The 25569-nt window shown below is 50.4% G+C and overlaps 1 protein-coding gene and 1 non-coding gene across 5 annotated transcripts in view; one reads left to right on the top strand and one right to left on the bottom strand.

The window, feature by feature from the left end:
- bcorl1 (BCL6 corepressor-like 1) overlaps positions 1–24382 on the top strand; it is a 25679-nt gene extending 1297 nt beyond the window's left edge. The window contains exons 1-12 of one of the 4 annotated variants that reach the window (XM_078100645.1): positions 514–675; positions 13259–13343; positions 13445–16006; positions 16248–16380; positions 16653–17117; positions 18245–18432; positions 18693–18959; positions 19052–19218; positions 19754–19899; positions 21170–21247; positions 21731–21902; positions 22432–24382. In XM_078100645.1, the coding sequence (XP_077956771.1) occupies positions 13338–13343; positions 13445–16006; positions 16248–16380; positions 16653–17117; positions 18245–18432; positions 18693–18959; positions 19052–19218; positions 19754–19899; positions 21170–21247; positions 21731–21902; positions 22432–22801 (4554 nt within the window). In that variant the 5' untranslated portion in view covers positions 514–675; positions 13259–13337 and the 3' untranslated portion in view covers positions 22802–24382. Of the gene's footprint in view, positions 1–513; positions 676–8116; positions 8377–13053; positions 13134–13258; positions 13344–13444; positions 16007–16247; positions 16381–16652; positions 17118–18244; positions 18433–18692; positions 18960–19051; positions 19219–19753; positions 19900–21169; positions 21248–21730; positions 21903–22431 lie in introns of those variants that run through there. The other 3 variants (XM_078100644.1, XM_078100647.1, XM_078100646.1) reach the window with 3 other exon arrangements.
- On the bottom strand, positions 239–311 carry trnav-uac (transfer RNA valine (anticodon UAC)). The gene has a single exon. It is a non-coding gene; the product is annotated as a tRNA-Val (tRNA).
- Positions 24383–25569: the final 1187 nt, after the last annotated feature.

Consider the following 25569-nt stretch of genomic DNA (forward strand, 5'->3'; position numbering starts at 1 on the left):
TTAATATCTGTCAGACAATATCACTGATCTGAACAGTGTGTGTGTTAAGATAAAATGTTTGTGCCATCCAGTATTTTCCCGATTTATTCAGTGAGGTGTGCGTGGGTGCGCAGTGCATTTTCTGACATTGTCCAGTAAACGTCAATGTTTGCATCGTCGTTCATATCAACTTGCAAACGTTGAAAGCAGCTGATGAGTGTGCAAAGGGAAGCTTCGTCAGGACGGGAAAAAAAACTCTTGGTTCCACTGGGGCTCGAACCCAGGACCTTCTGCGTGTAAAGCAGACGTGATAACCGCTACACTATGGAACCATACATGAGAGGAGCGCTCTAGCAGCCTATTTGAGGTCGTCAGCAACGGTAACAATTTGATGACATTGATTGCACCTTCGTGTGATTTTAAGCTTTAGCTCGTGTGCCCCCCTCGCTCTCCCGCGCTCTCTCTCTCTCTCGCTCTCTCCCCCGCGCTCTCTCCCGCTCTCTCTCTCTCTCTCTCTCTCGCTCTCTCCCCTCTGCGGGGTAAATAAATGACATGAGGCGTCCGCTTTGGACTGCGCAGTCGGTCGGCTCGCTTCTCTCCCGAAACAGCGCGAGCTACTACGGGTGATTTCGCTTCCGCTGCGGGTCGAGTCGCCTCGGGACGTTTCCCTCTCTCTCCCCTCCGGCCGATCACAAGGTAACGTCGGCTAACATCCGGCCATGAAGCGGCTCACGCGGCGTCCGAGCCTCCAGCCGGCGTACACGCCGGAGCTGACACGACAAGTAGGCTGCGTTTATTAAGAGGGCTTATCCAGCCAGCAAGGGACCAAGTGTACAAGTACAACACGCGCATAAGGACAATAGCACGTTTCCCACGATGCGGGACGCTGCGGTGCATCTTACGAGCGGCGGTCACCTTTAGTCGGAGAGAAAGAGCTGTCACGAAACTTGACTGGAGGACAGAATTGTATAGGCTCAGATGACACTTTACCATGTGGAAACACAATAAAAAAAAGCCCAAAGTCACTAACTCCACCGCTGTGACCAGCGTATTTTGTTTAGATATGATATTTCATAGCTGATGGAACGATTGGCATAAGGATACAAACCAGGAAGAACAACAAGAAAATGCGATTTCATCAAATAAGCCGATTTACAACTTACAAGCTATAGATAAGAGCCGTTGTTTGTTTAGTGTTTTTACACAAAGCCATAATAGACTACGATGTCATTTGTGATACATATTAATACAGTTTATCAACAGGTGCCGGCTCCATTGTTAGATGCCCGTTAAAATAGTTTTCCGGCCTACATTTAGGACGCCATGCCGCTTGTCACCTTTTTTCAATGCAATGTCGTTGCTCCAGCTCAGAATGAATGATGTAAACAGGAAAATAAGTGTAGTGGATCCATTTATTGATCTGCACCTTGGACGACTCTCACACAGGTTTTTGTTTCCAAACTGCAGAACTAATTTCTCAGAGACGGAGTAATTCTATCAAGGTGCACTGGCGAGTGTTTTCTGCTGGAGTGTGTGCATCAAATGGATTCGTCACAGTCGTCGCGCTCATTCCTGCGCTGATATTCAGGCTGCATGTTGTCAAAGTCTCTTAAAAAGTCTGTCTTGCCTTAGTTTATTGGTGTGGGGTCCGACATCAGGGATGGCGAAATCAGTCTTACATCTTTACACAGAAGAGTTCCATCTCCTTTGTCTCTTAAAATTGTCCTCCTTTGGCATCGTCCTTCCATTTTTAGCCTGTTTCAGGCTCTCCCAGCTTCGAATGGGGTCAAAATTCAATCTAGCTATTGTAATCCAAATAAACATAAATAGAGCAAGTTTCCTCGCTTAATCAAGGGATCATAGTCTAGAATATGTCACAAAATTGTGAATTCTTAAAGTACTGTGCTGACTTTGTCGGCTCCTTTCTAAGTTTGTTGGCACATTGCGTTCATAGAAGGGGATGTCAAAGGTTCTCCTTGACCTCTAGTGCCGTCAATCACACTCCGATCAATACGATTGAAAAAAAAAAACATGGCTCGCTATTGGAATATATTGCTCCATGGTGCTGCTGGTGGTGGACATTTTTCCCGGGATGCCTTTAACACCGCGCGGTTAGACCGATGCAGCGCTGTGATTTAAAGAGAGGGGTCAATCTGTGCGGGTCGACCCACCTCGGCCTCCTTGGACACAAGCTGATGCGTTACAACTGTGAGTGCACTTGCGAAAACACCCAGAATGAGTGTGCAACGTGTTCCCCCTGTTAAAATGGATTCACCGTTTGGCTGTGGCTGTTTTTGAAGGCCCTCTTCTTGCGATTCGTGATACTTGTGATTCCAATAACGCTGCAGACCCTGCAGGGAGGCTCGACCTGCAGGCCCCACCTCAGTCGTCAAAGAAAAGTGCATGCCGTCTCTTTCAGCAGCATCTGCGGCCTCCGCTCCTGACCTTCTGCTATTAACGGTCTGTGTGCTCTTCCTAAGAAGCTACTTAAGAACCATCACCCGCCTTGTTTCACCAGGATTACACAAAGGCATTTTCTCAATCGACCCGGGGGATATCTTGCCATGCAGGTCATTCTCCTTTTTTTTTTTTTAAATACCAAGCTCCGAAATGTCTGAACCCAACTTTCAATAGAACAGCGGTGAATACAGTTTTGTTTGTGCTTCTGAAAGAGTTTGAAAGTGATTTTTAAAACTCAGCTGTCCAAGATGCTCAAGGTACTCCGAAGACCTCACAGTCAACAGCTTCTACATTGTCTGCTTCTTCAGTTGACCGTGTTTCCAATGAATCTTGCTCACAGGTCAGATTACCCACAGCAACAGGCACGTTACTTTCTCATGATGAATTTCCATAAAGTAAACGTGCTTCCTTGGCAGAAGGCAATACCTCTCAAAAGCTGGGAACATCAAATCCAAACAATCCTCACGGGGGTGGAGGGTGGACGCATGTTTTTTTTTGTGTGTGTGTTTAGCGTCCGTGAAGGTGTTATACCGGCTATAACGGTTACATGACGACTTGTACGAGTCAACCTGTCAATCCAGCGCTGCACTCTCTGCAGTGGGTGGTGTCGTTTAACCACTTTAATGAAAGAATTGTCCATTTAGGGCAAAGGCAGCCGTCCTACGATGTATCTGGTTGTCTGCAGGCGCCTTGGGTTTGCTGTGGTGCCTCTGACCGTGCGGCTTAGTCAGAGCGTTAGAGGAACATCTCCGGTGCTTCTCCAGGGTCTCAGAGGCTCAACGAGCGGGACTCAGCCTTAACTGTGCAGAAGAACTGCAAAAAGGCAAAGAAGAGACAATTCATTGTGTCTTTAACTTGACAAGGGACGCAGAAAGCTCCAACCGTTGCCTGCGTCCTTTGTGGTTCTCACATACCGTCGGTGAAGTCTTGAACTTTTCACTGGGCTTTGACTCACTAACAGCAGTTGTTCGCTGACGGATTATCTGCACGTATCTCCGTCGGAGATGTCCGTCTGTGTGTAATTATCGCAAACGTTTTAGAGAGTCCGCCAGCGTTATCACCATGTAATCAGATGATTATTTTGCTTTTTTTGTGTTGCAGTGTTTTATTCTGCAGTCCATATTTGTCGCCTTCTTTTGGGACAATTCAGGTTGTGTCTGTCCTGGATGTGTCTAAAATCCGTTCTATGAATCGAACACGAAATAACTACATTTCATGGACTGACAATTCTTCCTAACCGCTTAGACCCCCCCCACACACACCAGACAAAACTGTGCTTGCACTTTACAGGAAATGAAGAGAGAGGCTGTGTAACACATGTCCAGCTTCCTGCCGCAGCAAATCCCCACCGGCAGCCTCCCGCAAAAATATCATACTAAATACTACACTGCAAAATGTGTGAATGAGCTCTAGATTAGATCTGAATAAGCAGGTGGGCCCTTGTTTGGTAGCCTCTGGAATCAGTGTATCACTGGGTGTGTGGATGTTGACATGCAGTGTTATGATAAGAAAGGTTATATGTCCATTTAACAAATGATGCAGCCTATACAGTTTTTTTTTCCAGGCACCGGCCTTTGTCATTCCCGTACTTTAAATTATCGGCCGATAGACACCCAACTGAAGAGAGTAGATCAGCAGATATGGACCATTGATACCACACATATGTAAATTGCTTGACCAGACAAAGGTGGAGTGTCGTCTATATGTGGTGGAAAGGCACAATGGGGAACCCGTAACAAAAAGCCCATCCAGACGCGAGTTTGCTCTTAAACTTTCCAAACAAGAAAATGTTGATAACAGTCACTTCACACAGACACTCTGCCTTTGTTGACCCCCCCTGACGCGTTGGCCCCCATGAACCCGTGCCGGGCAGCCCCAGTGTCTCCAGACATAAACTCTGCATTTAACTGCTAAGTTTGGGTATTTACCATGGGTGTAGCTTGATTTTAAACAATTATATTATCTTTTTTTTTCAAGCGTGGCCCCATTTTAAATTAAATTACAAACCAATGCTTTGTTGAAACCAGACCGTCGATATATATCTTTTTAAAGTAATGCATCATCCTTGCAAATGGACTTGACGACATCCATCTGTGGTTTAAAATCCTCCGAGCAGAACGTCTTCATCTTCCTCGAATCTTTTGGGGGGGGGGGGGGGGGGGGGGGGGCGCTACAAACTCTGCCCCGGGCGGACTATTGATCAGACTCCAGCGAAGAACCCCGCAATTCTAGATGCCGACCCTCCCGAGCAGCAGCCTGTTTGTTATTCACCTGTAGGGCTTTGCCCGGCGCTAGGACCCAGGGTGCGCGATTTCCATCTCCAGCTGCTGCAGACCGAATACTGGCAATAAGGGAAGATCGCGAGGACAAACCAAAATTGCATTCTGTATTCATTCTACTTTCAAAAATCACGTCCCCCGGTCGCCACACGGAAGCCCCCCGCGGAGACCACGGGAGCTTGTTGCGCCGTGTGCGGGCGTCGTGGCTGCAGACGGCTCGGAGCGCAAGGTAAGACGGTGCGATACCACGCGATTACTAATAACAAAGGCGTTACGGGCGAGCAGGGGGCATTAAAGGGGGCATTGCACAACGCCGCGGAGGGGCGAGTGAAACTCTGCCAAACTTTGACCCTGGATTTGTGCATTTGTATGTTGTTTTGGTAGTTGTCGGCGTCCTGGGTGAGAGCCGCGGTAGTTGCGGCGGCGTCTCGTCGTTGTCCCCGCGAGCATTATGTGGGATCGCGTCACATGCAGCCCACGGACGGCCAAGTTGTGTGTCGAGATGACACACTTCGAGCCCGCCGTGCGGAGCTGCGCCGCGCGGTCGGCTGTCCAGACGCCGACGCGGTGACCGAAAAAAAAAAACAGAGATAGAAAGAGAGGTCTTAGACGAAGTGATGCGTTTTTCCGACGGAGATCTAAAAACATCCACCCGGACGGATCGCGTCGGGCCATCCGCGAAACCTGGCGAAACAAGAGCGACCAACCCCCGCGCCGCTGTTTTCTGTGTTCGGCTGCCGTGCTCCACTCGGTTACTGTAGAATAATTCATCACTTGTGCCAAGATGGAAGAATAACCCGCTTGATGTTTGTGTACCCCCCCCCCCCCCTTCCCCCAGCCTCGACATTCGGTATTGACCAGGTGAACCACCGCGAACTTCGACGGGACATCCTCGTCGCTGTAAACCATGGCGGCCTAAATAGGGTCGATAATCTCCTATATGACTCACGGAAATATATGAGTGTGTGTGTGTGTGTGTGTGTCCCCTTTGGAAGACGACATTCTTAAAAAAAAAAAAAATCAGGCCCTCGAAACAAACAACGTGCCTCCATCTGCGCTATGGCAGTGGTCACAGTGCAATGTGCGGAACACCACCTCCCCGCTCGATGGGCTTTTTTTTAATTGCACGCATAACAAGTTTTCTATTGGTTTGTTTGTGTGAGACACACACGGCGTCGGACACTCGCTGCGGTGCACCACGTGAACCCAACTCGTCTATAATTGGCGAAGCCCCCGAGCAGCCGGTCAGTCACTACCGGGTAAAGCGTGCGCGGTCTCCGGGTGGGTTACCCCCCCCACACACACACACACCCCTCCACCACCACCACCCCGACTCCCGCACAACGCGATGTGTCAGCTGCCCACTTTAGAAATGCTCGCGCTCCTCGCAGGCACACGGTTCCCCCCGGCGCGTTCTCATTTATTTTTTTTATTTTTTTTTTACCGATCGGCAGATTTTTCCCATTCGGGGGGGTTGGGGGGTCGGGGGGGGGGCGCATCTGTCAAGCAGCCATTACTGAGCGAAAGGCGGAGGGCAACGTGAGCAGCCCCTCACACGCCGATCCGGTCCGACGATACGGAGGAGTTTGAGCTCTCAGCCCTTCTGCTCTATAGGACGGGATCGCGGTGCTCCGGGACGATCACTGGTCGTGCACGGTAGTAAACAAACTCCGTGGGTCAGCGCCGCTGTGCGTGCGTGTGCGTCTGTGTGTGTGTCTGCACGGTGATTTCCTCACAAGTGTTGGGGGAAAGTGTGCAATGTGTCGGCCCGGGGGAGTGGATACCCGCGTGAGCAGCAGGCCCGCGCTGCTCCCGGGATCCAGGTAAGACGAGCGGCCTCGTTACGGCAGAGGGAACCTGCAGGCTTGTGCCCACAAATGGGATTATTGGCATTCAGGAGATCTGAATAAGTATTTGGCTGTTGTGTTTGTGGGAGAATCTGATGCAGATCCTAAACAGACTGATTTGAAACTAAATGTTCACCTGTGGGGGACTGGAAGTGGAAGGTGCGTTGTCATGACTGCAGATGGGAGCTTGGTCAAATCCTGGTATTTGTATAGAAACAGTTTTGGGTATAAATAGATTTTATTGCATTACAAATTGTGTAATGGTTTTCAATATAATATTACAGAGAGAGGTTTCATCTTCCTCGCTTGGCGATTTTGTCCTCTGCTGTCCTAAAAAGCACGTTTGGGTTATTTCAGCTGGCATTTTGTGTTGAAAGGCTGTTGTCTTTATGAGCAGGCAACGCATGTCTTAAATTTGTGTTAAGTCTGAGTCTGGTGGAGAATTAAGGACTCAAATTGAAATGTAAGCCTTATCCAAAGCTCAAGCCCACTTCTCTGTAGCAAACCGTGTGTGCATGAATCCAGTTGAAGCCTGACCCGGTGAGAACAGGAAATGTGATTTCGAAACACTGCACTGCAAGACGTGAGTGACAGTGAACTGATGGTGCACCACAGAGTGAGTGGCACTCCCTTTGTCCGTATTCATGATCAGTGATTATCAGTGGTCCCCCTCAGAAAATGCCTTTTACAATGTAAAACCTGGGCCGAGACACGCCAGGGGGAAAAAGCCCACATTGTTGTCAATCATAATGAACATTCGATACGAATGTCACTGCAAAAGTTGTATTTTTAATTGGAGGCAAATAAGCGACTAATTGGCTCCACAGATTGCTAATAGCAATGGTCACATGGCTCATATCATATACAAGTGGATACTATATTAACAGCTGGTCGTCAGGTGCAGATCCATGACATCAACACCTAAGAGCTAAACTTAATGAAACAAGTCTCACATGGTTATGTTTAAAAAAAATATATATTCCTTTTGGAAATCAGTAGAAGAGGCATTAGCGTCCCCGCATCTTCTCCAGGCTGCATCAGTCTGCAGCTTACAGCGTGCAACTGGAGAGCCTCCAGCAACTGGAGTCTTGCTTCCTCGTGTTAATTCCACTGCAACACACCCAAACCTCTCCCACTCGTTTTTGCGTCTCTCTCTCTCTTAACTGTGTGTGTGCGTGTGTGTATTTTTGGCAATTCCGTTTAGCAACCATCACCCGCTGCTGTGACTCTCATTGATTGAGCCGAATGCCGCTGAAACGCGCGCACACCCGGTCGGGCGGTACCCGGAGCCTCCGCGGGTCACACCAGACACAGTTTATTACTTCGTTACCCCGATCCGCCTCTTCGGTTTAGCGCACCGATACACTCTTTGGTCGCGACCCCCCCCCCCCCCCTCACCCTCCACCACTACCCGATTCCCCTTGAGCGGCATGGAGCTCGCGTTGCATGTCGGTACCTGCAGTCCTTACCCCTCCCTGCCTCTCTAGCGTCTAATCCTGGGCGTGGATAGCCGAGCACTACATCTCCCATGCCGTCACCGCGCACTCTTCTGCCCCACTCTCTCCTCTCAGACTGGAGATACGGAACGGACTGTCTTGACGACCCCCCCCCCCCCCCTCCACTCCCACCCCCTCCCCTTTCCCTCCCCCACCACCCCCCCCCCCCCCCCCCCCCCCCCCCATCTCGGACTTTTAGAACCGAAAACCGTCGACATTAGTGAGCAGCCGCGGACGGCGGCGGCGCGAGGCTTTGGACCCGGCCGTACCCGAGTCGCGCGTGCGCGCCCGTTCACGTGCCATCTGGACGAGCGGGTTCGTAACTGTTTCGTGTGTCACTAGACATCTTTTTCCTCTTCGCCCGGGCGATTAGCTCGGGAATTATTCAATATTTCGGCGTACGGAGGGAGAGAGAGAGAGAGAGAGATAAGGGGGGGTGGGGGGGACTCGGTGAATGTCCTTTCAGCGGCGAAGTGGTTCAGTCTGTCCACCCGCAAGAAGAGAAAAGACTACACACAAAAAGAGTGGGGGGGGAGGTGGCCGATAGGAGACCGGAGCCCGGATCAGGTCGGCCGGGGGATCGATAACAGCAGCGCGACGGCTTCGCGGAGACTCCGCTGCGCAGGGACCCCCCCCCCCCCCCCCGCCAAACCGAAGCTTCCCGTGGTGGTCCGTGGACTTAGATATATTACTCCCCCCTCTCTCTCCCTTCTTCCCTTTTTTCTTTTTTGGTGGCCACTCCAGCGCCACAGTGGTGTGTAATAAGTTGTGTCACCCTCCCTCCGTCTGTCCAGCGGGCTACTTTGTTTCCCCCCCCGCGCGGTTCCGCGAGTCACTCCGCGTATGGCGTTATATTTGTGCCACAATCCTGAGCGCGTAATTTTAAGTTTTGAGCACAGAGAACTATATTTTAGCAAAGAAAAACATTCCGTGCGCGCAGTTTACTGAGGTGCCCTCGCCACAAACTGGTTTTCTGCGCGCAGGCAGCGGTTGCTGCGCTCGCTCCACCTCTTCACGCTGCGCTCGCTCGACGGTTCACTCACGCGCTCGCTCGAACTGCAGCAGCGTTACATTTGTGCCACAAAACCAACCAATCAGAGAATTAAAGAAGGTCCATTGTGATTGGCTGTTGGTCTCCAATCACAACGCTAGTAGAACTACCTACAGCATCGCGGAAGCTCAGCGAGTTGTTGAAGTTTGCAGCATTTGTGCTAAATGCTAATGGCCTGGATTAAAACACTTGCTGTTCTCATCATTTGCTTCGGTCATGTCTGATGGTGGCTAGTCGGACTTCTAATATCACTCGTTTTTGTCTTCTTTAGGAAGCGTTGTGATTGGAGACCAACAGCCAATCGCAATTGACCTTCTTTAATTCTCTGATTGGTTGGTTTTGTGGCACAAATGTAACGCTGCTGCAGTTCGAGCGAGCGCGTGAGTGAACCGTCGAGCGAGCGCAGCGTGAAGAGGTGGAGCGAGCGCAGCAACGGCTGCCTGCGCGCAGAAAACCAGTTTGTGGAGAGGGCACCTGAGTAAACTGCGCGCACGGAATGTTTTTCTTTGCTAAAATATAGTTCTCTGTGCTCAAAACTTAAAATTACGCGCTCAGGATTGTGGCACAAATATAACGCCATACCCGCGGGGTTTCTGTGTTGTCAGCGCGCAACGTTGATTATTTGTACGTAAAAAAAGAGAAAAGAAACAGAAAAGCCGTCCCGTCGCGGACGGGGTCACTCTGCCGGAGCCCGTGAGCAGTGCGCTTTGTTGGGCTCCCTTGTGTTGCCTCCGTGTGGCTCTGCGTGGATGTTGACTTACCTTATCGTGCGGAGATGGGACACAGTGTGTGTGTGTGTGTGTGTGTGGGTGTGGGTGGAGGGGGGCGGAAGGGGTCCTGTAACTCAACGTGCCCCCTTGATAGACCGGTCAGTCCGCTCCGTCCACGTTATTCTGGGGGAGCCGGGGCTCCTCGTGCAGCCGGTGAGCGCGTGTCCGCTGCGCAGATGGAGCGATCACCTGAGAGGGGAGCTCCATTCTGCCACCGGGGAGACTCGTCTCCGTCTCCGGCGGCAGCGAGCGAGCGCTGAGCCCGCCGCGGTTTGTTTTCCTCTCGCTCGCGCTCTCTCTCCGTGCCGACAGTGACAACAGGGGGAAACAAATGGGTTTTCAGAGGCTCCCATGTGCCAGTGCACGTGCATTGTGCACTTTTTTTTTGCCCACACATGACTTGTCTCTATTGTACCGATGGGGCCGAACGGTAAACTGAAGTGTACTACAAATAAAACGACAACAACAGCAGCAGCCGCCTGCTTTCGCCGTGGCTGTTATTCTCGAACGTAACGTCGGGCTTGACTTTGTGTTCTCGTCTGAGCGCGGTGCCCTCGGCGTGTGCGCCGGACCGCTGCGTGCATTCTAGTGGCCTACATCGGAGCTGATGAATGCAAATGTTGTGTCGGAGGAGGAAGAGGAGGAGGAGGAGGAGAGCGGCGTATGAACGCCGCACAAAGAGAAACTAGCTGTAAGCAACTGTTGTGCGGGTAATGGACGCAGACTTGAGCGCCGGATCCCCTTCGGTCCGTCCTGGCAGATTCCCACAGACATCGCGTGTGTCAGTCATCATCATCACCGTCGTTCTGTTTCACTGGGTCCGTTGGGGGATTTTCCATTCCTCCATCCCCAGAAAGCTTGGACAAAGATTTGTGTTGTTTTTAGTACCTTTTTTCTTTGACTTTACTCACCTCTGCGGGGGGGGGGGGGGGTTCAAATGTGTGCCTTTTTTTAGATGATTATGAGAGTAGATTAATTGTTTAGTTATTATTTATTCTAACCCTCCTAGTGTGTAAATGCTTAGCATTGTTTTGTGAGAGAAGGCATGAGTTGTGTTGTGAAAATGTCCTTTTGTTCAGTCAGTTTTTAATGGATGAGCCCTGGGTGTGATTGCATGTCTAATTTTGGATCACATAGCAGGAACCCCACGTTAGTTGAAAGCTTTCAACTGAGGTTGGCTGCTTTTGTTGTAATCACTAGCCGCCCTGTGATATTTAAGAAACCAAACTTTTGCTCTTTTCCAGACTTTGATATTTTCTGCAGTGTTTGTGCCTCCATCAGCACGCAACACTTTGAGGCAGCTGCCCACTAATAAAACACTGTTTGAGCCTTTGCAGCTGATTACCTCATGGATGGATTAATGAGTGGGCCTACCAAGGGGCCCCAGGGGTCAAAGGGCGTAAGCCTCACTCACTGTTATAAGCATTTTTCATTTAAAGTCACAGGACTCAGTCAAACCTGGTGACGTTAACTTCTTTCTTTCCTGATTCTTTAATCATGAGTATTTGCTGATGCAGACCCTCTCTTGTACTTGTTACCAGCCCCAGTGACAGCGACGTCGGTATTGTTTTCCCCATGCGAGTCTGTCTGTGTGTGTGTGTGTGTGTGTGTGTGTGTGTGTGTGTGTGTGTGTGTGTGTGTGTGTGTGTGTGTGTGTGTGTGTGTCATCACTGCGAAATGTGGTACTGGAGAAGCCAACTGTAGCGGGAGCTACCACAGAAGCGGTTCTGAGGGATTTGCCAAGTGTTTATAGTTCTGTCAGTTTGTGACAGATTTTGTCTCAGCGATGGCATTCTAACCTCGCAGGGTGCAGTTATGTAACGGTGTATAGGTGTGCAGTTGTGATCCAAACGGATGCAATTTGGAGTCTTAACACAGTTGTACAGTAAAAAATGAAGGCAGATTTTGAAGATGCGTGTGGTCAGAGGGAGCAAGGCGTTAGGGAGTAGGAAGTGAGGTCCTCTCTCTCCTCCATCTCCAGTGCCAACAAAATAGTTTCCACCAACAACAGAACTTTAGAGTATAGTAGCAAGATAGAGAAGGTTGGCAGCGACGTCTGGTATAGGTGGCGTCTTGGATAGGTGGCGTCTGGTATTGGTGGCGTCTGGGATAGGTGGCGTCTGGGATAGGTGGCGTCTGGTATAGGTGGCGTCTGGTATAGGTGGCGTCTGGGATAGGTGGCGTCTGGGATAGGTGGCCTCTGGTATAGGTGGCCTCTTGGTTAGGTGGCGTCTGGGATAGGGGGCGTCTGGGATAGGGGGCGTCTTGTTTAGGTGGCGTCTTGGATAGGTGGCGTCTGGGATAGGTGGCGTCTTGGATAGGGGGCGTCTGGGATAGGTGGCGTCTTGGTTAGGGGGCGTCTGGGTTAGATGGCGTCTGGTATAGGTGGGGTCTGGGATAGGTGGCGTCTGGGATAGGGGGCGTCTTGGATAGGTGGCGTCTTGGATAGGTGGCGTCTGGGATAGGTGGGGTCTGGGATAGGTGGCGTCTTGGATAGGTGGCGTCTGGGATAGGTGGCGTCTGGGATAGGTGGCGTCTGGGATAGGTGGCGTCTGGGATAGGTGGCGTCTGGGATAGGTGGCGTCTGGGTTAGGTGGCGTCTTGGATAGGTGGCGTCTGGGATAGGTGGCGTCTGGGATAGGTGGCGTCTGGGATAGATGGCGTCTGGGATAGGTGGCGTCTGGTATAGGTGGCGTCTGGGATAGGTGGCGTCTTGGATAGGTGGCGTCTTGGATAGGTGGCGTCTGGGATAGGTGGCGTCTGGGATAGGTGGCGTCTGGGATAGATGGCGTCTGGGATAGGTGGCGTCTGGTATAGGTGGCGTCTGGGATAGGTGGCGTCTGGGATAGGTGGCGTCTTGGATAGGTGGCGTCTTGGATAGGTGGCGTCTGGGATAGGTGGCGTCTGGGATAGGTGGCGTCTGGGATAGGTGGCGTCTGGTATAGGTGGCGTCTGGGATAGGTGGCGTCTTGGATAGGTGGCGTCTTGGATAGGTGGCGTCTGGGATAGGTGGCGTCTTGGGTTTCATATTGTGTCACTCCTGTGACGCAAATCATTCGGCCCTCGTTATTTCCTTCACAGAACATGTAACCAAGCAAATAAAATCCACAGGAACCACACAACAAAGGGATTCTTCTGGTCCCCACACTTCTCTCAGCGAGCCTAAATTGTTTTTCTGCTTTGAGAAAAATTGTAACATTTGTGACCTCAAAGCCTCAGTCTCAAAGAAAGGACCTTTTCAATTTCCAAATGTTGGTAACTCGAAATAGTTTACAGTTGTATAGAGTATGTCTTATTCCTTTTATGAAGAATTGAGGTATTCATTGTGATTGAAAGAAGAACAGCACTCATGTTCCCTTTCTTGTGTGTTCTGCAGCGTCTCCCCATATTTCAAGGAAACCGCTCACCCGACTGACTCGGCTACCCCTGAGGCATGTTGTGTTAAAGAAACACCTATGCAGGTAATTGTTTTTCTTTCCATTACAGTTGCATCTCTAGATTAGAGCATCCTTTTCATTTTATCCAATTAACACCGGCCTCCTGCTCTTCTGTTATTACTCAGGTGGATCTTACACTAATGAATGTAGGGGATGGAGGCACGGTGAGCAGACAGATCAGTGCTCCAATTAAAGCGTCTGCTAGTATGGTGGGAAATCCCCCCCAGACGCTACCCTCTGAGTTCAGAGGAGATGTTACCCTCAGTCAGCAAAACAAGAGCACACCAACAACAGACTGTAAGACCGCGAAAGCCTGCCTGGACACTAGCAATTACAACCACAGCCCCGAGCTGTCTCCACCTCTGCAGCCCAACAATGCACCGACGTCCGGCTCAGAGAAGAGAGCGGACAAAAGGGCCGAGGCCCCTAAACCCAAGTCGGACGGCGCCGCCGTCCTCCCCGCCGTCCTCTCCGCTCCCCAGTGGTCGAGTGGAGAGGACTTGCTCAGCCCCGGTCGCGGCGCGCCGACAGCCAGCAAGAAATCACACCCGCCGACGCAATCTGCGCAAAGTGCACCGCCCGGGTTTCAGTGCTCCACCAAGTTCAAACCAGCCCAGCCGGTTGCCTTCCTTCCGTCCACAAATTTCCCCTCTCCGCTCTGTAAAATCACTCTTCCACCAGCATTGAGTCAGATTTCAGCATTTAGAGACGCCACAGCGGGTCAGTTCCAGAAAGAGATTCCGCCCCAGAGCTCATGTGTCGGAGGGACACCTCTCGTGCGGACGTATCCCTACCCCTTCTCGGTGGGCAGGACTCCGGCTGCGGAGAAAAGAGCCGGCGCGTCGAAGCTCAAATCCAACCATTCGTCTAATAAGCATTCTAAATCCGTGGGCGAGCATAAATCTTTAGCGTCAGTGGTGGCCTCACCGGCTGTTGCCCTACCGTTGCAGCAGCCTTCATTAACTCCCGCAGCACCCTCCCGCTACACGCTGTCTCCCACCGCTGCCATTTGCTGTGGCTCCGCACTCGCCGGCGTCACCTCTCAGAGCAGGCTGCTGAACCACGCGGAGAAGAGCAGCAGCCTAGACAAGACCACCGTGGGCTCTCCTAAAACGACCCTCGCCTCTGCTTCAGACGACACTGCGGCGTGTCCCGTCGAGCCGAGAGACGTGCCTCTCGATTTATCTGCTAAATCCAAACGTCCGAAGTGCATCGACGACCCTCTAGTTGCAACGATCGAGCCTCATAATAGTGAGCCGAATCAGAAAGATTTTCTGAACGCAAAGCGGGCTCATTCCACGACGTATAGCCCGGCTGCACAATACCCCGTCCTACCGAACACCCACAGAAATGGATCCCATCAAAAGCAGTCAAATCGGCCTCAGAATCACCAGGTCCAAGAGCCCAAACCAGCGTGGGGTAAGGGAGCTTCTCAAGACTCCATAAAAAACATCCCTGGAACATATGTTGGCGTGGCCAGCCCAATACTGGCTTCTACTCTGCGGGGCAAGGACGGAAAAGGGACTTTTGTAGATGAATATCAGAGTTTCGCCAAGCAGGAGTTTATATCTATAATCGACCAAGGGGAGCACCTGGCATCCGGAGGAAAGAAGCCATCCTGTATGACGAAGGGCCACCAACACGCTCACAGTGTCAAGCATGTAAAAAACACCAGCGTAGCCATAACTAAGGACTGTCCCGCTAAAGGAGCCCTGACTACCGCCCTGTCGAGCTCTTCCAGGGCTCAGGCCCATCAGAAATCCGGCGCTGGCAAAACGGCAGTGCCGTACTCTCCCGCTGTCGTCGGTGCAGCCTGGCAGCAGCCTCCGAGTGTGCTGCACCCGGCCTCGCCCCCTCAGAGGAAGATCCCACAAGGATCTCCGCAGGCGAAGGGTGCCTCCGCCACGGAAAGATGTAAGGCCCGAAGTCCCCACCGCCGCCCGTCCAGCCCCGAGGAAGATAAGCGGGAGAGGATGAAGTGTCCCCTGTCCAACCTCGCGTCCATCGTAAAGCAGCAAGCGCTCGACGGGACGGCGGGCGAGGGCGAGACCCGGGCGGCGCCCGTTGCCTCGAGAAAGGCCGATTTTCCGAACCCGCTCTCTCCGAGCCAAGACGTACGAGCCAAACAAACTTCAGCTCTCGAGTACCCGGCCTACTGGTCTTTGGAAAAATGGGCTGCTTTGCCTTCTCAAGCGGATTCAACTCCAGCTAAGAAGAAGCACGAGAAGGCGAGCGAGCCCGCGGAGAGCAACGCAGAGCTGAACTCCGGCCGGGGGGAAATGGTGGGAGTACCGGCGAAGCTGGGCTTCCCAAAGCCCGCTGGCCGTCTCTTTGGCAAAGCACCCACGAATGGCAACAGGCTGGAGAGCAAACTAGCCCAGGTGTTGGAGGGGGAGGTGTTGAAGCGGGAAGTCTGGCCGCCCGACGGGCCTCCGTGCGACAAGCCTGACGGCGCGGTCGCGTCCATCCTGACCGGCCCGTGCGCGGCGGGAGGCGACAAGTTTGAGCAGAAAACCAACGGAACCAAAGAGGAGTTGCCAACCAAAACCGCTGGCGTCAGACATAAGAAGAGCAGTCCGAAGAAGCCGGCGAAGGAGAAGTCGCCACCGGACTGGTCCAAGAAGGCTGCGGGAAAGAAAAAGCAAGACATAGAAAAAACTCCAACCAAAGGGTCTTGTCAAAAGAAGGTAGATTACCTCTTTTGCTATTTGTTGTATGTTTGTTATTTTAGGGAAATCATTTAGGCAGCATTCCACTCAATTTAATCAAGACTGGAACAGTTGACTTGACGATACGGAGCTCCTTTTTCATAGTAGGGATGTGCAACGTATGATTTTAACTTCCTTTCATGCTCATCTGTCACCATGAAAGCGCTGTGATCAATGGCATCGAACTCGCCGTGCTTACTCTGTCCCCCGTGTATTCTAGCAGAAGAAACAATGTGCACCGGTTCAGGAGCAGAGTCCATCATCGGGGAATCTTTCTCCACCGGGCAAAGGGCCGACGGCGAGGGACAAGCCCAGTCCCAACAAGGTGGAGCAAGCAGCCCGCGACAGATCTGGTAACGTCTTTTTGTTTCTTCCAACTCTGTGATACTCACAGCCCTGAGAAGTTCTCCCAGCATTGACACATTTCTGCTATTGGAATTTAACGAGGCTTTCAGCTGAGTCGGACATATGGTTTTTTTTTTTTTTTATCGAGCTCGTAGCTTTAGTTTTGGAGATATAAAGTCTCTGTGGTTTATGTGTGGAGCTGACCGAGAATGTCACACGTCTTTTACGCCTCAGGGATTCCGTTTGTGTGAATCCTAACAATCGAATGTGATCTAATCAGTCCCAGATAGCGGCGGCGGCGCTCCGGATGCTCCCAGGCCCCTCGGCGGCTCCGCTGTGCTCGCCAAAGAGGCCGACGCCACGGGGAGCTTCACCCCGAGACTGAGGCGAGGGCGGCGGCGCGCCGACGAGGCCCGGCTCGACCTGTGGGGCTTCGCGACGCCCTCCCCTCCGCCACCGCAAATGCCGCCTCCCCCGGTGTCCCCGTCACCCTCCGCGGTTCCCGCCCAACCCGCCCGCCGGCCGAGGGGGAGGCCCCGCTCGACCCCTCTGCCGGAGCGAGCGGCTCAGGGGAAGGGCAAGGCGGCCGGCGCAGAGGGCGAAGCGCCCGCTCCTAAGAAACGCCGGCGGTGCCGTAGCAAAAAGTACCAGACGGGGGATTACGTCACCGAGAAAGACAAGCTGGAAGACGCAGAGCGCCGCGGAGAGGTCGGCTCCCTGAGACGGGACAGCGGAGTCCCAGCAGGTACGCGGCTTCTCTCTGGGGATCCGGAGTTTTCTAATTAACCGTTTTCCAGCCCTATTTAATCAAAAGTGCGGCTGTTAGTTACAGATATGATATAAACTGATTATCTGTTTTATGTTCACCTCACGTAAAGTGAGTATTTTGGGTTTTTGCACTTTAAAGTGAAAGATGATAGTTTTTTATAAAAATGTTTAGACTAGGGCTGGGTGTTACGTTACCGGTGTCTAACGCCTGTTGAGATGTTGTCATTAGAACTTTATTATATAACTTTGTAACAACAATTAATAATCCACAACAAACGCTCTTTAACAGGGTTGAAACACTTGTGTGTCAATGAGACAATTTGTAATTGTACATTTATAAAAATGCCCCCGCCGAACTGCATGCTGGGTGTAGCTCACAACGAGAAGTAACGTTAACTCTGTTGCTACATGAAAACATGAATAAGAGCCCAACAAGAGACCAGAGATGCTGAGGAGCTGTGTCTGTTTGGAGGGTTATAAGTTACGTTTGATCAGAAAACGATTCATTGCAGAGTTGGTTGAGCCGCTGGTATTTTCTCTGGCGGCCACAACAAGCTAACGCGCTAACTAGCTAACTGGCCGGCCGTCTATACTGGCATATACTGAGATACCGTCAGAATCTTTCTATATACCGTGATATACCCCAACATAGACTATTGATTGTGGTTCAACAATAAAGTGTTCAGGAAAAAATATCTGGTAAGGGAATAAAGCAATTCTGAATTAATCAAAAGAAACATTTTTGGCAGTGTCTTTTATAGTTTATAGTATGTTTATAGTATTATAATAGACATTCACTTCAATAAAAAATTCTAAAAAGTACATAGGAGATTATTAATAGGATACTGTTCAGTATATGATGACGGACACATAGTGAGATGAACATCTGACAAAGATGATGAGGACAATTTTCCTTTTACATCCCTGAGGTCCCGACTTTGTCATGTCCACATCAACAGAAAGCCCCCGTCACAGATCTGTTGATGTGGACACACCGCAGCTTCTGCCGATTTAAAAAAACCTCAAGATTATTTGTGTAGTTTCCGCTGTGTCCATCAGTTTGTTTCCACTCCGCACAACCCTCGATCCTCTTCATCGCCGCAGATCCACAGGCGCGTCAGTGTTCGAGTCCCACCGCCTGCAGTCCAGAGCCGCCTGCCCGGAGACCCTCGTTCACTCGCTCCGGGTCGCTCCGCTACCAGGAGAGCGAGGTGTCCCCGGAGAGCAATGACAAGCCTTCGGGGAAAAGGAAGTTCAAAAGCAAGCACTTAAGTGACAGCGAGGAGCAGAAGGTGAGACGCCTGCCGAGGCGGCTCTTTGTTTCATAGAACGTTTCAAAGCACACGGACAGGAGTAAGTCCCATGAATATATTAGCTTACAGTGCCCCCCTGTGGCTAGATGAATACTCTGTGTGTCGCTTCTACCATGACAGCAGGTCTGATACCACGCAGGTCCTCCCAGAGAAGAACCCGCTGCCTTTACTTGGCGACGTGTTACAATAGATTGCACTTCACACGCGGCTCTAATCCCCCCAAAAAATCTTTGATTTAGACGAAGACCAAACGCAGCGGCTTGGGCAAGCGAGGTGCCTCCCTCGCCCTGAATAACGAGGGGGCTGATGTAAAAAGGACAGAGAGCCTCCCGCCCGCTCCAAAAGGCTCGCCATCATCTCCACCCAGCAAGAAAGCCTCAACGGGGAGAACTGGCGGCCCGGAGTCTCCCGCCAAAAGGCCCGTTCCTCCGGAGGTCCGGCGGCTGATCGTCAACAAAAATGCCGGGGAGACCCTGCTGCAGCGCGCGGCGCGCCTGGGCTATCAGGTGAAATGCGACGCTTTGACGGTGCGCCGTTGCTAACGCCTCAGCGCGGCCCTCGGGATGGTAACGTGACCCCTGTCCGTCCGTTTGTGCAGGACGTCGTCCAGTACTGTCTGGAAAAGGACGTCGGCGAGGTCAACCGGCGCGATAACGCCGGCTACACGGCGCTGCACGAGGCGTCCTCCCGAGGCTGGACTCAGATCGTCCAGATGCTGCTGAAGCACGCCGCCGACGTCAACTGCAGCGCCCAAGATGGGACACGGTGAGGCTGGGGGGGTCTAGTCATATTGAAAGAATTATATATAATTTAAGTGTTATATTGGGTGTAAGCTTTGTGACATATAGCCGAAGGTTATGGTTGACCTTTACAAACAAATACATATATATATATATATATATATATATCAATTACCCACAGTTTAACGTAACTGGTGACACACTCGCTTTTTGGAACCGTCCCCCTCGTCTCACAGTCTTTGGTGAGTTTGCTAAAAAGTGGTTGAATATGAGTGTTTAATGTATATTTTGGGGCTAAATAGCTGAAAAAGATTAGAATCATTTCATTATTGCTACATTCACTCACTACGCTCTCTACGGGGGTTGCGAGGAGCAATGAGAATTGTTCACTTTATATCACATTCCATTACTTTTTACACGATAATAACTCGTGTCGGCTGTTTCAGCAGTCAAAGGAGTTTCTCCCACAAAAGCATCTGGAAATACACAAACCAATGAACCGTTATTTGTTTGAATGAAGTGCACTGTGATGAGACCGTGGCGCTTGGCTCTTTCCTCAGGCCCCTTCACGACGCGGTGGCGAGCGATAACCTGCCGATCGTCTGGTTGCTCCTGAACCACGGCGCCGACCCGACGCTGGCCACCTACTCCGGGCACACTCCGGTCAAGCTGGCGCACAGCCCGAGCATGAAGGCCTTCCTCACAGGTAGTCCCACCTTCTTCTATTGGCTCGGTTTTTTCAACGGTGACTTTTGAGCCGCCGGGTTTGGATTTCCATACAATCGAGACGCTGTGGAGTGGTTTTAAGTAACGCACGAGCAGCACACTTAAGGGCCCGATGACGTCTTTGGAGACTCGAGTTCACACAAACTGATGCAAGCACTCGTCACCTGCAGCTATTCCTCCCGCCAGTTCACTGTGATTTCTGCACCCCCACCCCCTCATCCCCCTTCTAACACAGATTTAGCTCATATTAGTGAATAGAGTTCAGGGGGCCGCTGTGGTGAAAAACCAGCCCAGTTTAGATGAAACCTTTAATTGAACCAAAACCTGCGTTTGGTGTTATAAAGGCTTCCATTGATTTCCCAATCGCATGCTTGAAACGTCCGTCCCTGTGATCAATCTCATTCCGTTGCTGAGCCAGGCAGAGTGATCGATTACGCGCCGGGCTTCCGAGGGGAAAACTTCCGCCGTGCATGACTTCCTCATTCTTGTCAATTTGAAGCCCGACGGAAATCCTCCGGCCGGCTTGTTTGCAGAAACTCTGCCTTTTTAGCTCAGTAATTCCTTTGCCTTCACATCGCTGTTGACGGTGTTTTAAAGGCTCTTCTGCGGAGAGCGAGGAACCACTCGCGGTATCGGTGTTTAGTGCAGCGTGTGGGTCTCAGGTAAACAACAGACATCAGAACACGCAGCTCCGAAGACCCAGACGAGCACCGAAAAGAGCGGCGGCGTTTCCTACAGTCTAGGGTCATTTGTTGATTCAGGGTTCAACTGTTTGTTTGTTTGTTTTTTACTTGCCCGGTCGAATAAGTGGGTTCAGAAATCCGTCTCTTGATCAATTCTTAATTGCCCCTTTTACAAATTGTGTTATTGATTTGCCGTTGTTGTGCGGACAACCGTGCAACGCGTTTCCCGCCACCCGGCCGACCTCCTGATTCCGGGATAATGCATATTTCACTTTGTTTGCTGCAATTTCTTTTCTCACTTCTGTGCGCGTTCAAGGAAGCGAGATGGCTGCAGTTTCAAGTAAAGTTCATTCACATTGAACGTTTAAAGCAACAACAGTTGAGTGCTGCACAGTTGTAAAAGGCTCTTTCTTTAGCTGCTGAAAAACAAAAACAACTTAAGAAATCCTTCTACTTTGCACAGATGTTTGTATTGCCAACCATCACGGCTATTAATCACACCTAAACTATTAACTGTAAATTCAAAATGGAATACTGTATATCATATTATTGGGTTTCTCTTCCCAGAATATTTCACAGACCTGGAAGCCCGCAAAGAACAAGATCTGGGCTCCCCCTGGGATTTCTACGGTAGCTCCCTCTTTGGTAAGACACCTTGGAAAAGTCTGCTCTGTGTATCTGTCCGCCAACCCGTCACTGATCAATCAGTCCGTGCGCCGTGATGGAGACGGCAGGCGGCTGCAGGGACGTCATCCTGGTTTGTGGCCGTCGGGACGCTGAAGGAACAACAGGATGAGAGTTGCATGGAACTGAGGGCTTTGCAGCGATGTCTGCTTACAGTGATCAGAGGATAATTTATTTGGCTTTTGATGCTTTTGTGACATTCATTATCGTAGGGTCGTAGCAAGATAATCACACAAAACATACAGCTTTATTTTCTGTGCTTTATTGCTATACACACGTGTCGCTGCCATCGGGATGTTTGAGATCCTTCAGCAGGTCAAAGCTTCCAGCCGTGGAGCCGTTATACTTGTATTGTGAATAGACTGGCCACTAGGAGGCGTCCACACGTCACATCCAGAATGTCCGCTGCTCTTCATCTCACCTCGGTGGGCTTCTCCCTCACAGAGACGGACCAGGAGCCGTGCTGGGACTTCCTGCTGTCGGAGCAGAACCAGGAGCTTCAGGAGGATGCAACGGGAAAGACCGAGCCGGACTCGGACAAAGATTGTCTCCTGTTCGAGTTCTCCTCGGAGCCTCTCTTACCCTGCTATCATGTTCAGGTGTCGTTAACCCAGGGGTGAGTTCACAGAGGCATTATGTGTATAAATATGTTTCAGTCAAGACGTTTTTAGCTTTGATCCAAAAAAAGTGACACGCGTGACTCCTGAGTCTTCGCTTTATATCAACGTCAACCATAAGCGTAGCGCTAGTAAATTCCACATGCGTACCCAAGTCATTTAGCGAGGTACTTTATTTATTTATTTAAAGTTGGGAGACCTTTAATGAGGTCCGCAGCCAGGTGTGGGTCAAGCTGGATTCTGTAATCCTCACAATGTAGCCCCGGTATTGTCGTAGTCGGATCCGCCCCCCCGTCGGATACGCTGTCACGTTCCTCACAGGGCCGGATTACTAATGCGGATGCAGGCTCTGCTAGTAGCTTTACGTACCATATTAGCATCAACCAAATCAGTCTAAAAGCTAAAAACACGACCATTTAAAATTCTTCATGTGCTAAAACCTTTAATTCTTTTACGTGATTTGATCCCATGTTGAGAATACTTTTAAGATGGTCGGCTAATATCAGGCGCGTTTTCTCTCTCTCGCAGCTTTTGCAACTGGTTCCTCCTGACGGACGTCCTTAAGCGCCTGAAGATGTCGGCGCGGATCTTCCGTGCGCGTTACCCACACTTGGAGGTGGTGAGTCTGTCGCGCGTTGAGCTCTCGAGGCAGGCGTCAATCAGCCAGGTGAGCTCCACGTTGGCATCCCTGTACAAAGGTCAAAATAAGGAGGAGGAGGAGGAAGAGGAAGAAGAAGAGGAGGAGGAGGAGGCAGGAATTGTGGAACTGGTGCGATGTGTACCGGAGCTCCAGAGACTACTGGGATCCTCCATTGACATCCTGCAAGATGATGATGATGAGGAGGAGGAGGCGGAGGAGGAGACACTGGCGAGGGCGGGGAAGCCGCGCGGCCGGTAGCCTCTCCGTCGCCATGCAAACTGTTGTCAACCCAAGTCCTTCCCTGCAAGCAGCAGCTCAAAGGAAACCTCTCCGTCCAAGGAAACGAGGCTCCGTGGGTTTTAACTGCAATATAACCTTTGACCTCAGACAGAAGGTGATTAAGTGATCACAAGGACCTGCACACGGTTTGGTGCTGTAAAGCAGCTTTCAGGTTCCTACCTATAGGTATATTTGAATACATGAGAACTATTGAGCAAACCTTTTGTATTGATTATGTATGTACATGGTAGTGTAAATGTGTATATCTTGCCATCAGGGTTTAAAAAGAAAACATTTGGTTATATGAAAGTATTCTTGTGGCAAAAGGACACAAGATGTCTAGGAATTCTTGTTTGAGTTTGTTCCCGAGAGAGAGAGAGAGAGAGCGGTATTTTTTTGACGGGAGATCAAGACTTTTCTATCTTGGGGAACTCTCGTACAAGTCAGGGAGGCCACTGGGCCGGATGGTTCCGGTCTGTGGACCCGGGAGACCTGGAGACCCGCCACCCATAATATTCACATGTAACCAGAGCTTCATTTAAAACTTAATCCGTTACCTTGTGGACCTACCAGCTCACCGCGTTTCCCTTTCACCCCGCCGCATTTCACAGAGTGGGCGGGGGGGCGGCGCAAAATATGAAAACGCCATCATTTTTGGACCTGGAGGTTGAGAGTTTGTTTACAGAGCCGGACAGATGTTCTCCAGTCCCGCGGGTTGCACTCCTCCTGAACTGAAACAGAATCCTGTGGATCTCTCGCTCTCGCTCTCTCTCTCTCGCTCTCGGAGGAGGAGGAGGAGGAGGAAGAGGAAAAGTAGTCCCACCTCTGGAGGCCCGAGGAGGCGAGACGCCCTCGTAACTGCAGCCACGTCCCTATATGAGATCCCAGAGTGCTTTGTGTTGCAGTGTTTTTATTTACACTGTTTGTTGTGCTTAATTTAATAGTCATTAATATATTTGACCTCTTTGTGTATCTGACAAGCCTATCTATGAAAAAAAAAATTGCTTTGTATGGTTGGTGCTTCATTTTGAAATGTACTTATTAGGATCCCTTTCTTCTGACATTTTCCTCCTTCATTCAAAAACAGTATTTCAAAAAAGAAAGGAAAAAAAAAAGCTAAAGTACAGTTTTATTGTACCGGTGCTAAGACAGATTTTGTGTTGACAATCAATGATGTTTTTGTTTGAAGTCACGAACTAATAAAATATGTTTAAGATGAAGAGACTTCAGGTGTAAAGAAAAGTATAGTTTAGTAAAAAAGAAAACTGGAAACAGCACGACTGAGGAGTGAGAAGAGCCTTTTATTTAAGAATAAAGCATGATTGTGAATTATAGCTATATCCTCTTTGTTATGTCAGTTGGGTTTTTATAATATCAGCTGAATATTCAGGAAAAAACTACTGGATAAACGTCTTTTAATCAGAGATAATTTGGCCCTGAGAGGAAATGCTAGGAAGAACCATGACGTTGGTGCTGTACCCGAGAGGAACCGTTTCACATTCAAATCCAAATATACTTTGTGATCCAGCACTACGATGGTTAATAAATACCATGACCGGACGTTTGTCTCTACTGTCGAGCTCTTGAATAAAGGTGATTGGGGTTTAGTGACAACCAGTTTTGTTAATAATTTGCCCCGGGGATCAGCCCACGCGGTTTGTAACGTTTTTGCTGTTTGTTTGTGCCTGAAGAAGAACATTTAGAAAGTCTATTTATTCGCTTGTTGTGGAGCTCTCGTTTATCTCGCGCAGTCTTTATCACCAGCAGAGTGGCTGATGCTATCTGGCTCTACGTTGATTGCGAGCTCCAAAGTTTAAAACGTGGCACTTTGGAAAGGGAGAAATGAGACAATATCCATCTCATAAATGAAAGGCTTGGTTATTCAAAAAAACAAACACGCTCTTGCAAACACACAAAGTGGTTTTGCTGCTGCAGCCAATGAGCAGCAGCGTTGGCTAAACTCTTACATAAATATTGCTGAGCAACTTGGCGTTACTGCGTCAGTGCGCCGTCATAGAAGGATTTAGTATTTATAGTCCCGCTTTAAGCCATCGTGGATGAGACGTGATCCACGTCAGCTGCGCTCATCTCCATCAGCGGATGAAGATCCAGGAGGAACCTCGGGTACGAGGTTGAACAGCGTGTGGACACTTTTGTACAGGGTGACTTCTCAGGACTACGTGTTAGTCGCTGACTTTTACATCTGATTTGATCCACTAGAGGGAACCAGTGACGGTGACTCTGCCCATGTGGAAAGTAGAAAAGGGCAATTCGCTGCCTGATTCAGATCTCAGCTCCTAGTCTGATGTCCTTTAATCACTCGTCAGAATACCGGTCCTGTCCATCCCCAGAGTGAAACAAATATGCGTACATCCTTATGGACATCCGTCTGGTTCTGGTTCTGTTGGGCCTTTGCAGTTAGCTGCTTATACTTTTCTGGCTGGCAGGTCGGTCTCACTCTCAACGAATCATTTAAACCTAGAAGTCCTGCAGACGAAATAGGAAAGCCGGTGCTTCTCAATGACCCTTTATTTTCTTCACAAAAATTAGGCATATTCCTCCAAATGATGCCACTTAATATCTGAGCCCCCCTCCATGATATACTGCTGTAGAATATATTTGTTCTGGATCCTCTGGGCCTCTGGAGTTTGAAGTCTCTGTGCGAATGTGACGGGTTATTGTACTGGGACGCGACATGCCAGTCGTTCCCCTCGCAGGCCCCCGCGGGGCCGATGGTCCCACCCTTA

This window comes from Gasterosteus aculeatus, chromosome 4, assembly GCF_964276395.1.
Source record: "Gasterosteus aculeatus chromosome 4, fGasAcu3.hap1.1, whole genome shotgun sequence".
Taxonomy (NCBI): Eukaryota; Metazoa; Chordata; class Actinopteri; order Perciformes; family Gasterosteidae; genus Gasterosteus; species Gasterosteus aculeatus.